Source organism: Martes martes (assembly GCF_963455335.1).
Source record: "Martes martes genome assembly, chromosome: 2".
Taxonomy (NCBI): domain Eukaryota; kingdom Metazoa; phylum Chordata; class Mammalia; order Carnivora; family Mustelidae; genus Martes; species Martes martes.
The window spans coordinates 63,715,433-63,728,849 of NC_137889.1; the positions used below are offsets into that span (position 1 = coordinate 63,715,433).

Genomic DNA, 13,417 nt, shown 5'->3' on the forward strand with positions numbered 1-13,417 from the left:
ACAGGACTTGCTTTGTCATTTCCATCAGGTTTCTCTGCAAACCATGCCTCTTTTGAGGGGCTTTTCTGAACCTTCTGTTTAAAACAGCCCCCCCCCCCGGCCCCACGCCCCAGGCCCAATCACTGTCCTCTTACCTGCTTTATTTTTTCTTCATAGCTCTTAGCACTACTTGTAGTGATTGACGCCCAGCATCTAAATCTCCCTTTCCATGCTTAAGCAATTCTCCACTTTATAAATTTCAGTGGAAACCTGCTCTCAGTCTGGGCACTGAGAAGTCAGCTTGTACTCACTTTCCTACATTCCCTCGAAGCTGGGCAGGGTCATGTGAGCCAAGCCCTGCCAGTCAGCTGCATGCACACCAAACTCGGCTTCAGGAGCTGTGGCTTGTTAAGCTGGGCTGCACAGAGTCCAGCCTGGCAAGGCGTGGCATCAGGCAAGACTCTATTTTGTAAAGTTTTTTTAATGGTCTCATGACAAGAAATTAACTTGCCAACGTGCATGTGTTAGTTAATTTTTTTTTTTCCTGGACATTGGCTTTAGAACACGCAAACCTGAAAGACTTGCCATATACATTTGTATTCATAGACCAGTATCCCTTTTGATTCCCTGTTATCCAGTCTGTATAAATATTTACGTTAGTTATTGAATTACACTTCAGTTAGATCTATTTGTGAATATAGATTATCGCATGTATAGGTATTTAAAATTTGTTTTAATTTTAATATTACTCTTGATCTTTCTGTTTCACTTCAAATCAATGTGCTAAAGACAGTCAAAAAGAGATTCCAAAGAAAGAGCAATAGGTAAGTTTTGGTTCACCTATCTTTTAAAATTATATTTTTCATGGCATCTACAGAGAAAGCTACCCAGTACAAAGCTGACCTATTTTTTTTTTTAAAAGGAAAATTCCTATGTTAGATATAGAAAGTGACAGTATTATGCATAATTATCTATGCAATTACACTTGCACATGCTTGAAAATTTTTAGCCAGGAATGCTTAATAACATTTGCATGGTTAAATGAGACAGCAGAAACAACTGGAAAGGCCTCAGGGCATGGTCATCTATTTAAGCATCCACTTGGATTTTCAACATAATTAGTCATATAATTGTGTGCCTAAACTTAGTAGATTCATGTAAGTAATTATAAATTATTAAAAAGCTGTGCATGTGTTTTGTTCTCTATTTCCTGCCAATCAAATTACTAAGGAATATACTATGTTCACATTTCATCATATAAATCTTCAAATAAGATTACAATGTAATGCCCTGGATGAAAGTGAATAAACCAGTGAATCCATTCAGATGAGATTTAGTTAATATAGTTATATGGACATTGATATTTTTAGAAAGAATTCCTATAATCAAATCATAAGTCTGTTCACCTGTCCCTACTAAGAGTTCTAAGAAAAAAATGTTTCTTTTGCTTATGTTGTATTTGACACAATGAATTTTTTTGTTTATTAATTTTTTAACTTGAATTAATAGCTAAAGGTTGGATATAATAGTTTCCTTTCATAGCGCTGATTTCCTTCTTGTCATAGATCTGTTAGTGGGTGAAGGTAAAAACTTAGCCAAATAAATCTGAACAGTAAAAATTATTAACCCTCCCAATTTTACGATGGTCTTCTTCCTGACTAGTGAGTTTAAAGCTTCATTTTATTTCATACTTCTCCATTGTTTTTCCCCCTCATTGTTATTTTAATATCTGGGTTGAAAATGTGGAGATTCGTGGAAAACTGTGTATCCCTTCTCAGGAGCTCATCTAATAAACAATACCAGAAGACCCCTGAAAGTGTTGAACTAAATTTCTTTTGATAAAAGTGCAAATTACACTTAATTAACTGCTGATACAAGGAAACACAGTCTTAATACGAGAAATTAGACTTATTTCACTAAAGGCAAATATTAACCAGTCTTTTCCTCATTTTGGGTACCTGATTCCATGTTAGAAGTCAAAAAATGCAAGCCCTTAGAGGCATCACACTTAAATGAGCTAACTTAAGTTTTCCCTATTGGTTTGACAAAGTCCAACTTTGATTACCTTAAGGGCACAATGAGAGAACATCTATTTGCTTTTGATTGCAGGTTAGAGTAAAATGAAAGGAAGAAAATATCCGAGTATACTGTAGTGATAAAGGATTTGGAGATGGTGAATATCGGTCAGTGCTTTTAATATTTATTTCATTGTGACAGTAGGTCGGAGGATTTAGAAAGTAAATGTGTTCAGGTAAGTTTGCAGTATTTCAAGGATTCAGTTAAGGAAGGTCAAGACACTGGTCAGGATGGACTGACATTAAAATTTAAAAGTATGCCAGCATTTCTTCTGATTAGATTTTTGCTCAAGATTTTCCACACGGAGCACATTGTTCCCATCCCCAGGAGGCAGACATCACCCATAGAAGTGAAATATACATCCCTGCACTGTTAGTCAAGTCATTGCCATAAAAAGGCATTGTAAATAATTTCTAGTTTCTAAAGGAAAATTTGTCATGAAAAGTATTTATTTTATATTAATTACACTAAAGAACCTAGACTATAAAAAAAAATTTTTTTTACCTTTGTCCGGGATTTAAAAATATAGGGATGGTGGAGGAAAAGAATTTAAAGAGTCAGTCCTGGGACCATGGATATAATTTTTGATTGAGGGGTTAAAAAAATCAAAATTCATAATAATGAGAAAACAAAGGTGAGAAGTAATTAGAAAAACTCCCACACAGTACTCCAAATCAGGGAAACTTAGGAAAAAATTAGAAGCTAACAAAATTTGTTCTTTCAATATGTTCATGTTTGAAATATTAATGTCACTTTTTTCAGAAGAAATCATATGGATTAAGAATAACCTGAATTATCCTAATAGAGCTTTACTGAAGAAGGTTTAAATACATGTCTGAGAAGATTTTTTTTGCCCCCCAATTCTAGCAATGGTAGGGGAATGTTTACCTAAATTGGCGTAGTATTTGGAATCCAAGACTACAAGTAAAAAGACATAACTGGAAGCAGGGGTGAGAGCCCTCACTGAGAATGAGAGGAATATAAACGGGTGACAATGGGATTCTCTCAGAACTTTGAACCCTAGCCTTGTACTGGTACAGATCAGGGATTTATTCTGGTTTTGCTATGGTTTAACCAACCAAAAAAACTTTTCATAAGCTTTTCAAACTAGCAATTAGAGATGGAATCGAAACAAAACCAGATTAGAAAAACCCAGTTACATTGTTCTTGGAAGTGGCGAGTTCAGTGTACCTTGGGAAGTTAAAACTGGTAACACCATCAGCAACCAAGAACTGTGAGCAGAATCTAAAAGAAGTATAGTTTTTGTTTGAGCAATCAAGAATTCTCTTTTATTGAACCAAGGCAGCAGATAGAGAAGGAGGCTCTCAGAGGGGAAAAAAAGGAAAGAGGAAAAAAAAAGATCTTTCAACCCAAGGGATCTAGAGCTACATTATTATTTCCCAATGAAGTAGGCATTAGTTTTCTGAAAAAAATTTTTTTGATTCCTAAGGAAGCAAATATGTCACCTGTGTTGTAGAAAATATATGAAGATGGGGGAACGGTAAGTGAAGGAAGAAATTTGAAAATCGGGCTCAAACCCTGCAGTCTTTTTTTACATAAGGATTTTGGCTTAAGTATTGATTTTGTCTTCTTCAGCATGTTTCATCTTTGGAATTATTTTATTACCAGTTGCAGAAGCCACTGAATTCTCTAAACTCTTTCTTAAAATTTATTAGAAGTATACTTGATATACATGATAGCACGATTTAAATGAGATTGGCAGAAAAAAATGCATCTCTTTCTTAAGGTTTTTGACAACAGCATGGAATCTATAAAGAATAAATTTTAATATATTTTAATGTGTCACTCCCATTTGTCTTATCAAACTTGTTTTCTTTGACTAGAAATAGACATAAAACACAAAGGATTTTAAGGATCTCTGCCTTAGAAAAAAGTCACAAGCAGACTCACAACCTATAAACACACAATTTATAAACTGTCCTACAGAGAAATAGCTATCCCAGTTCTCTCCCCGGAGCTCCCACTGAGGCTATCCAAGGGCTGTCACGGAGAATCCTGAAGCTTGCAGAGTTAGGGCAGGCTGAATGAAACTGTACTAACAAACAACTCTGCAAATCTCCGTGGTTCACCACGATAAAAGATTATTATTCTGCGCTTGCACAAAGTCTGCTGCAGGTCTGAAAGGCATTCCAGGACCAATGTTCCACATGTAGAGACTGACTGCATCAGTCTTGTTGCCCTGTAATTTTTAACAATGCTTCTGCTATGATCACTGCAGCGGGGAGAGAATCTGCTGGAGGATCTCAGGCAGGCTTTCCTATGCTTACGCCCAGAAGTAACTTTTGACCATTGGCCAGGACTAGTCACAGAGCCCTGCCTAGCTGCCAGGAGATGAAAAATGCAGTCTTCTGTGTGCCCAGAAGAGTAAAGAACCAGATACTGGCAAGCCCTTGTAATTTCCACCCCCTTGAGCAACAGTTGCTGAACCCTCTGAAAATTATACGCAGTAATTGTAGGTCTTTCTGAAGAGAGGAGGGAGACCTTAGCTTTCACTGGATTCTTTAAGGGGATAGTGATCTGTCATCTAAAAATTCTAATAAGCTTTTTTAAAAATGTAGAGATTTATATTGAAGAAAGGAAAGTTCTGAAGTTCAGGAATAGCTTAGAGAAGTCGAATTTAGGGCAAGTTCCCAGACTTCCGAAGACTGGTCCATGTGTTGGCCTCATTGTCCACAATTATTTTGTCCCACACTGCCTGAATGATTTCAGTTATATACTGTATTACAGATGCCCTAAATTCTGGCAATATGGAATCTTCCAACGTTTAAAAAATCCTAGTTGCTCTGAATAGGTTCAAGCACTTTCAGTCATTAATAATAATGGTGTGAATCAGTTTAATCAGATTGATTTCTTCCTAACAGTGTTCACAATCTTTCTCAAGGATCACTGATCTGCGCTGTTTGTTGTCCGATCTCTGCAAACATTTGTTTTATATGTTTTGTTTGTTTGTTTGTTTGTTTTAGTTGTTTAACACAAGAGGGTAAATCTTTTCCTTGTTACTTCATCTTGGCCAGAAATAGAGTCCCAGTTGTTTCTTTGCACCATGAATATTTTAATCCAGATTTTAATTAAATTCTAATCCTTTTAAATGTTTAACATGACTTCTGCTAAATATAAAATATTATTGTAAAAAATTGCAACTCAAGGAAATGATTCTTGAACTAGAATTCTAGAAAACTAGACTACAGGTCCATTTTGTCTTTCAGATTTTTCTATAACTGCATGTCTCTGGACCTGAGGACATTTGAAAAAAAAAATGTGGACCAAGTTATTTCTTTAGTACCACACAGCTCAATAATTTCGTGATTCCATAAAACTCAAAAAAGTTCAAGAAGATTTTAACTCATGTTCAGAAGACAGAAAGGGGCTACAGGAGTGGTTCCAGATTGAGGAAGGCAGAGACAGACATAAACAGAAATGTATGAAGAAGGGGTAGTAATGAGCCCCAGGAACAGTGGGGAAAAGGTAGGCATTGAGGAGAGGTATGACACAGGGTTGAACACAGGAGGATGGATTGAAAGTCTGCAGATGGAACAGTGCACTACGTTTAGCAACTTCAACAATGCCAACCAGGGACAGGTCAAACTGCATAGGACAGCAGATAGCTAGAAACTCCTTTGTTATAAGTTCTAGCAGAAAGATCAAATATTTGTACCTGGCATTTTTATAGCTGTTTGATATATTAAAGTAGTAGTAATAATAATAACCATAATAAAATTCCCTTTTGTGGAAACCCACAGAAACAAGTATTTATGGGGGGAAAACAACAAATAAAATGCTCACGAAAATCTAGATTGAACTACAAAATACCATATTTATTTAGAAGATGCTTCTACTGAGGAACTGTTATCAGTCCCAGAGAATCTTATTAATGATCTGTTTTGAACTTTAGATAGAGAGACTTGAATTGAAATCTTTGCCCAAAGTCACAAAGCTAATTAAGGCTCAATATGGTATTAGAACCTAGGTCATCGGACTCTTACATAACACTCTCCCCTCAATTATCCAAAATACCAGTCAGTTGAGCTTTGATTCAGTCAGATTTTTCACCAGAATCTTCTTTTATTGCGTCATGTTTTTGAACACATTAAAAAGAGACAGAGGTTTGCTCTGTGACAATAAGACTCTATGAAACCCGCTTGCAGACTTTTTGGCTAATTCCAGACCTTACTCCTCATTGTTAGGGTTATTTAACTGAAGTAGCTGAACAAAGTATAATAGAACATGAGGCTCACTCATGAATGCGGCTTTTCTGCATTCATTAAAAGGGCTGAGTTCATGAATAAAAAATACAAGCAAAGAACAGGGTGGGAAAACGTGGCTCAACATTGAACCAAGGACTCAACATTAAACCCACATAAACCAAGGGCTGAGAGACAAATTTGGTCTTGATTGTTTTCTTTTAAGAATATTAAATGATTCATAAAATGAGAGTGGTATTTTTGGTACTCAAGGAAACCTTTGCATGTCATTTTGTAGAAAACAGTATCTTTACTGACTAGCCAGTGTGTTCATCTATTTCCATACTCAGAATTGGCATCCTATTTCTCTGATATAATTTACATTTGGCTAAAATAAGAATGTGCATTAAAACCATGTTACTGATATTATCAATGAAGTGGTTAACCACGTTGGCAATGAAATGGCTGTAATTACATTTCTAAGTTAACGGTTCTCTTATGTTGCACAAGAAAAGCTTTTCTTTCTCTGTCACTGTTCCACATCTGGGTCCATAATCCCCACAAGGTAAGATGAATTAGCTATCCATTAAAAAAAAAATTCATGATTGGAGGCATAATAGTTCTAGTAGGAAAAATAAACTGTGTTCTGGAGAAATCAGCAGAAATTCAAAGGCCCTTAATCCTTCCAGAGCCAACCAATTTCTGTTGCTTCAGGCTTGAATAATTTTATTGAACTGCAATAAATTTGAATTCCCTCTAAATTCCTAAATTTGGGAGGAGAATCTACTCTTATTTTACTATTGGAAAGAAAAGGAGGAATGTGAAATCATTCCAACCATATCTGAGAGTATTAGAATGGTATGAAGGTTCCTATATCTGCTGTGTTCCCTCTGAAAGGTACAAAGAGGGGAGATGATTGCTGGTGAATCACTGTTCTATTTTATCTAGAGACCTGAGTGCTCTCACTGCTCTATTCCCTTAGGGGGTCATGTTCCTCTGCTTAAAAGAATATTGCCTGCTCTGTGAGCTAATGATTTGTTTGGAGGATGTAAGTCTCAGAGGTGGAGATAACTGCACAGCTTTTATAATGTATCTTTCAAATCTTTGATCTGCTTTTTTCTGAATACATGGGACCCCTCAATGGCAAGATTAAAGATGTCTCTTCAGAGAAGAAAGGCAAAATTTGAAAACCTAAAAGCTGCTCAGATTTCCAAATCATATTTCCATATTTCTTCATTTTGTCAACATCACACTTGTCCTGAATTCATGTGATAACCACATGGTAATCAAAAAAGGTATTGGATCATAGTAGTTTTGTAGTTGTTGTTTTTCCAAGGAGATATGGAACTGTGAATCCTGTTTTAAAAAGTGGTTAGCGCAAACTTGTTCATGGCTGGGACATACATACTCATTTTGAATTCTATTTAATTTGGGAAATATTTACTTGGTACCTAGCAGATGTTAGGCATTGTGCCTTCCTTTGGAGGAAACACCAAAGATCGGAATCTGTTTTCAAGACACTCATACTCTCACTGGGCAGATAAGGCAATTACAGAAATGGTCATGACAGAATGTAGAATAGGACAAGTGAAAAGTGCTGGGAGAGAAATGAATGACATTCAATGTGGGAACAGAGAGAAGAGACAACAGTCAAGTAAGATGGGGATCAGGGAGGATTTCAACATCTCAGAAGGACCATGGAAAACATTTCCCTGGATGGGGCCGGAGTTGGAAGTAAGGTGGTATTAGTGTACGTTATGTGTGTCTGGGGCATGAGGGGGTAGCCAGGGAAAGGGAGGTGGTCAAAAAACATTATGAAACTTGTACATAATTTGTAGGCAGTAGGGATCCAATGAAGGTTTTGAAGCAGAGGAAAAATAGAATAGTAAGTGTTGTAGTTTAAGAAACACTTTTGAAGCATTTAAAAAGCACATTTTAGTGTATTTTGAACTAAAATATGTCCATGTAAACATACAAGCGAGTATGTTTGATAATGTCCTGCAGGTTTTATTTCCAAATAGAACAACTACCACTAAAAAAATGCCAGTAGTAGAAGAGTTAACTTCTCATTTACATTTGAATCTGGAGGAGTAGTCTTCATTTTTATAACAACATAGCTCACCCACGCATAGATTTCTAATCTTGGTCAAATGAATCAGGAAGGGGGTGTACTTTTATAGCATTTCAGAGAATTTAATCTTCTCCACCATAGAAATAGCTGAGTTTTTACTCTCTGAATAATATTTTTTATTAATATATAATGTATTATTTGTTTCAGGGGTACAGGTCTGCGATTCATCAGTCTAACACAATGCACAGCACTCACCATAGCACATACCCTCCCCAAGGCCCACCACCCAGCCACCCTATCCTTGCCCCTCTACCTCTCCAGCAACCCTCAGTTTGTTTCTGAATAATGTTTTGAAATGCATTGTTTTGTTTTACTCCTAAGCCCTTTGAAACACAAAACACCCTCACCAAAAATGAGAATAAAATGTAAAAAAAAAAAAAAAAAGAAAAAGAAATAGCTTTATAGAGTGAAGAAAAAAAACAAAGGAGATTTTTGAAAAAGCCCCAAACAGGATTGCAGCAAATAGAAGAACTAGACTCTCTAGTTTTGAGTTTTTTTTTTTTTTTAAAGATTTTACTTATTTATTTGACAGAGATTACAAGTAGGCAGAGAGGCACACAGAGAGAGAGAGAGAGAGAGGAGGAAGCAGGCTCCCCGCTGAGCAGAGAGCCCTATGCAGGGCTCCATCCCAGGACCCTGAGATCATGACCTGAGCCGAAGGCAGAGGCTTTAACCCACTGAGCCACCCAGGTGCCCCTTGAGGTTTTTTTTTTTTCATGATTATTAGGGTGATGGTTAGAGCTTATCGAAGTAAATCAGAAAAAGAGGAGTAGCCCAACTTATTCTCTACCAAATCTTTTATCAGAAGAAGTAATCTAAGAGGTAGATAGATCATATTTCCTCTGCTTTCTCTCCTGGGCAGACAAGATGAGGGAATAAAGGGAAGATAACGCAAAAGTACAGAGCAAGCTCTCAAGTATATAACACAACATCCTGAGGTGAACAAAATATTATCTAAAAGTGGTTAGTTAATAGTTACCTGTAAATATTTGTTGGGTACTCAAGCACATTGAAATTCCACAAGCCATCTGTTTTTGAAGACTTTATCCTGTACATAATTTGGAATGAGACCTTTACTTATTTCATAACTAGAGGACAGACAGTGGTAAGTGGTATTCTACTAATACCATACTACTAATTCTACTAATATAAAAGAAGCAATAAGATTCCTTTGTGCACAATTTCCTGTTATTTTCTATTTATTCTATGGAGAAAATAAAAACCAAACAGCTTATTGTTTCCTCTAAATGACCAACGCGGGGTGGGGGGGTGGGGGGGTGGGAAGAGTTCTCACCCCCCGTTAGATGGTTCTTTACATACCAGAGTTGTGCCTATGATTCCATTTGTGCTATCCCAAACATCCCTAAAATATTTTGCTTGAAAAAGTTTGATTTGCCAACAATTATGCAACCCAAGGGTCTGTGATAGGCAGTACTGTTAAAAATTTTAAAAATCCGATTCTGAAGTTCTTAACTGAGGACTGGAGCCCAGTCAAGTTGACACATGAAAGTGACATTCACATCACTTCTAGTTATTCGTTTTTAATTGACTGCTCTGACTAATTATCACAAGAAAAAGTATATATGAAAAGAAGTGGAGTTAAGAGAAATTAGTATTACATTTTTCTAACTTAATATTCTAACTTGAATTGATCAAATATAGGAAAATTTACTACCATCAGCAAAGTAAGAGTATAATATTAATTGCATTTAATACCGATAAGTATCTGTGAACTAACATCTGTGACTTGTTTTTGTCAACAAGGTACAACACTGAACTTTAAAAAAAACCCAACACATTCTCACATTCCAATCAGTGCATGTTGTTGAATATTTAACTGAAAAAAAGAACATGAAGTTGGTGATTTGTCAAGTTTAACGAATCATTACCACATTTTATGCTTTCCTTATCATCAAAGTTACAATGTAGCATGAAGGTACATCTAATATTTATGTAGTAAGGCATAAATAAAGTTACAATTACCAATAAAATCAAAATCACCAATGGAGCCATTAAGAAAGACACAAAAACTAAACTGTTTTCAAAACCTGAAGTCTTACCATTAGTCGGATCACATACAATGCTGCCTCTGTTCTCCTTCCATGACAGCAGGTAGCCAAGGCTGGTGAGATCTTCAGACTCGATGTAACTGTTAACCCTCTGCATGATCTGATGAGCTTTTGCTATTCCATAATGCACTTTCGTTTCATCCATTTGACTCAAGTTTGTTAGCTCTGCTGTTGTGTTGAAAGCTTGCTGAAAGTATTGTGAAGCTTTCTTGTAGTATCCCTAAAAATGTAAGAGAAATCATTTCTTTCTTAATTTTTTATTCTATCTTTCCACATATCTGCTCACCTTGGTACGTACCATACTTATCTTTCTACAGTTACAGCATTCATCTTTTAGAAGAAAGAGGTGGCAGGCAGGGACTCTATGAGAATAAGGTTCTTTTAAAATGTTGTGATGACTAACCATACAATATCTTGAAGCTAGGATACTAAAAGAGCTTTATCTATCAAGTTGAACTATATGAAACTTAAGCTTTTTTGGATTAAAAATGATCAAATGTTAGCATTTTCAGATGGTTCAACCTGGTACACGGTAGCAAAAAGTTTGGGAAAGAGTCGTCCATTTCACATTAATTTGGATGTAATTTTCCTTCTTGTAGTACTGGATTTACCTAATAAAGCATTTTTAACCAGTTGTTGTTTTTAGTCACAGCAAGAGATCATTTTCAGCCAATCTGTTTCGGATTTACCGGGCCACTGAAAATCGATGTATTTATCTGCTGATTTGGTTATTGCTCTTGTTTCCCCCATGTGCTTGTGTCATTCTTGACTAAGAACATCGGAGGTAATCAAGATTCCCAAAAAATAATTGTAAGGACGTATTTTATGTTTATATTTGGTCAAGAGGCTTTCATTGAGGTTAAACAAAACCTTGTTGTTTAGCCCTTGAACTGTCCTCGCTCCCCTTCCCCCAGGCGATTCACTTAAAGGCGGGTCCCGGAAACCAGCTCCGGGTAACAATGCCCAGATACAAAGGTGGGTCAGGCCAGGTGGAGACATCCGATCAGTAGGGGGTTGCATACTGTCTCCCTAGCTACCAAGGAGTATGGGCCCCCGCCCTTTGGGTACCCTTTTGGCGCCAATCCTAATCAAGGTGTAATAGGCTGATTCAAATGTCTACTAGGGTAAATTATAATTCAATTGGTCACCTAACATCACTGTGGAGTTTCCTGTGTGTGTTACAATCTCATTGGCCACCTGTGCGTGGCCAGGCCCGACCGCATGGTCTTTGCCCTTAAAAGCTAGACTGTGAAACAGACAAGGGTCACCCTCTCTTGTAAGAGGTGCGGCCCCGAACGTTCGGTTAGATTCTTGATGCTGTTGCGAAATAAAGCTTTGCTTGACCTTCGCTTTGTATCAGTCTCGCTCCTTTAATCACGGACCCGTTATTGGGGCATAACAATAATGATTCTGATGGCACTAGCACAACTCATTTAAATGTTCATCTCTTCTTTAAGTTTTTTGCAACATCTCATTGAAAAAATTCAAGGCGGTTTTCTGTTTTTTGGGTTTTGTGGGCTTTTTTGATCATACTCTCCTATGCTCTTAAAAGCTATTATCCACGATAGCTTTCAAAGTGTCAGGGCCAGTGCTAAGTACTTCATATATTATGTCACTAACTTTCATAAGTCATCCTGTGAGAAAACATTATTCTTATTCTACAAATAATGAAATTGAGCCTTGGGAAAGAGACTCCCTTCTGCCAACCTCCAAATTTTCTAAAAATCCTCATGAAAACGTTTTCCTCAATGGATATCATTTTTAGGATTGAGCCTATACTTTTAAGACGCTAGGGAATGAAGTTTCCTTTCTTCACTGACTTGTAAATCTCTTTCCTCTCCCCTTCCCCTCCCTCCTCTCCACTCCTCTCCTCTCCTTCCTCTCTCTCTTGCTCATACACACAAACACACACATGCACACACTTTTGAGAAGAGAGAGAATATTACGAGAGAATATTTTATTATAAGTTTTCAAATTATTTTCTCACAACATTTTATGAAGGAGGTGGTAATACAAACACCACCGAAACACCCTATACCATACCCCAGTACAGGCAAAATGCATACTCAACTCCATACATCTCTGTATAGTCATGGTGTTCAGACAGCAAACTGATTGGATACAAGAGTTGCTGGAAGATGAGGAGGGGAGAAATAGGGCTTGTGTGACAGTTATGTTACATACATAAGCAGTGTAATACTATGTTATAGACCCACAGGATGGTTTAGTGAACTCTTTACTCAAATGGTTCATTCCAATTAAACTTACTAATTTAAACACAATTGCTGTATATTTTATCAATAATAATTTTTGTTTGTTGAGATGACAATTCTTTCTTTTATTTCAAAATGTAAAGCGTAGAACTTATATGAGGATATGGTTACTTAATTAGAAAAAATAAAATGTATCAAAGACATTTATATGGTAAGTAAATTATATGATTGAGGAACAATGCAAATATTGAAGATGGAAATAAAACTAGTTAATATTTTGGATTGTTCTGCTAAACATCAAAGATATAGGACAAAATAAATGAACATATGTGATTAGACCTCACATATCTATTTTTAAAAACAGAGAAGTATAAATAATTATTGTTCTAATTATATTTCTGAGCATTAAGCTATTTATTGTCTTAGATTAAAGTCTTAATTAGGAAATTAGAGACCATAAATAAATGGACATACATTTAAATTTCAAGAATTATTTTATATATTATTATGTTAGAATGAACTTAATCATGTATCAGTCAACTACTATGTACGAAGCTCCATGCCAAGCAGTGGGGATTCAGCAGTTAACAGAATTTACTATGCCTAAAATTTATATTAGATCCTCTCTAACAAGTGTTTTTTCCCCCTAAAATAGGAGCATTATAATTATTCATAACTATTTAATTATAATTATAATTACATATAATTATTCTTCCCGCAAATTGAGCTTAGTATTCAATTGTTAGA

General features: G+C 36.2%; 1 protein-coding gene across 1 annotated transcript in view; it reads right to left on the reverse strand.

Moving 5' to 3' along the window:
- The window catches only part of TTC29 (tetratricopeptide repeat domain 29), a gene marked incomplete at its 5' end in the record, with an annotated part of 231,644 nt that overhangs the window by 66,403 nt on the left and 151,824 nt on the right, over positions 1-13,417 (reverse strand). Inside the window, one exon of the mRNA XM_080795477.1 lies at positions 10,449-10,677. Within this exon, the coding sequence (XP_080651603.1) occupies positions 10,449-10,677 (229 nt within the window). The remainder of the gene's footprint in view (positions 1-10,448; positions 10,678-13,417) is intronic.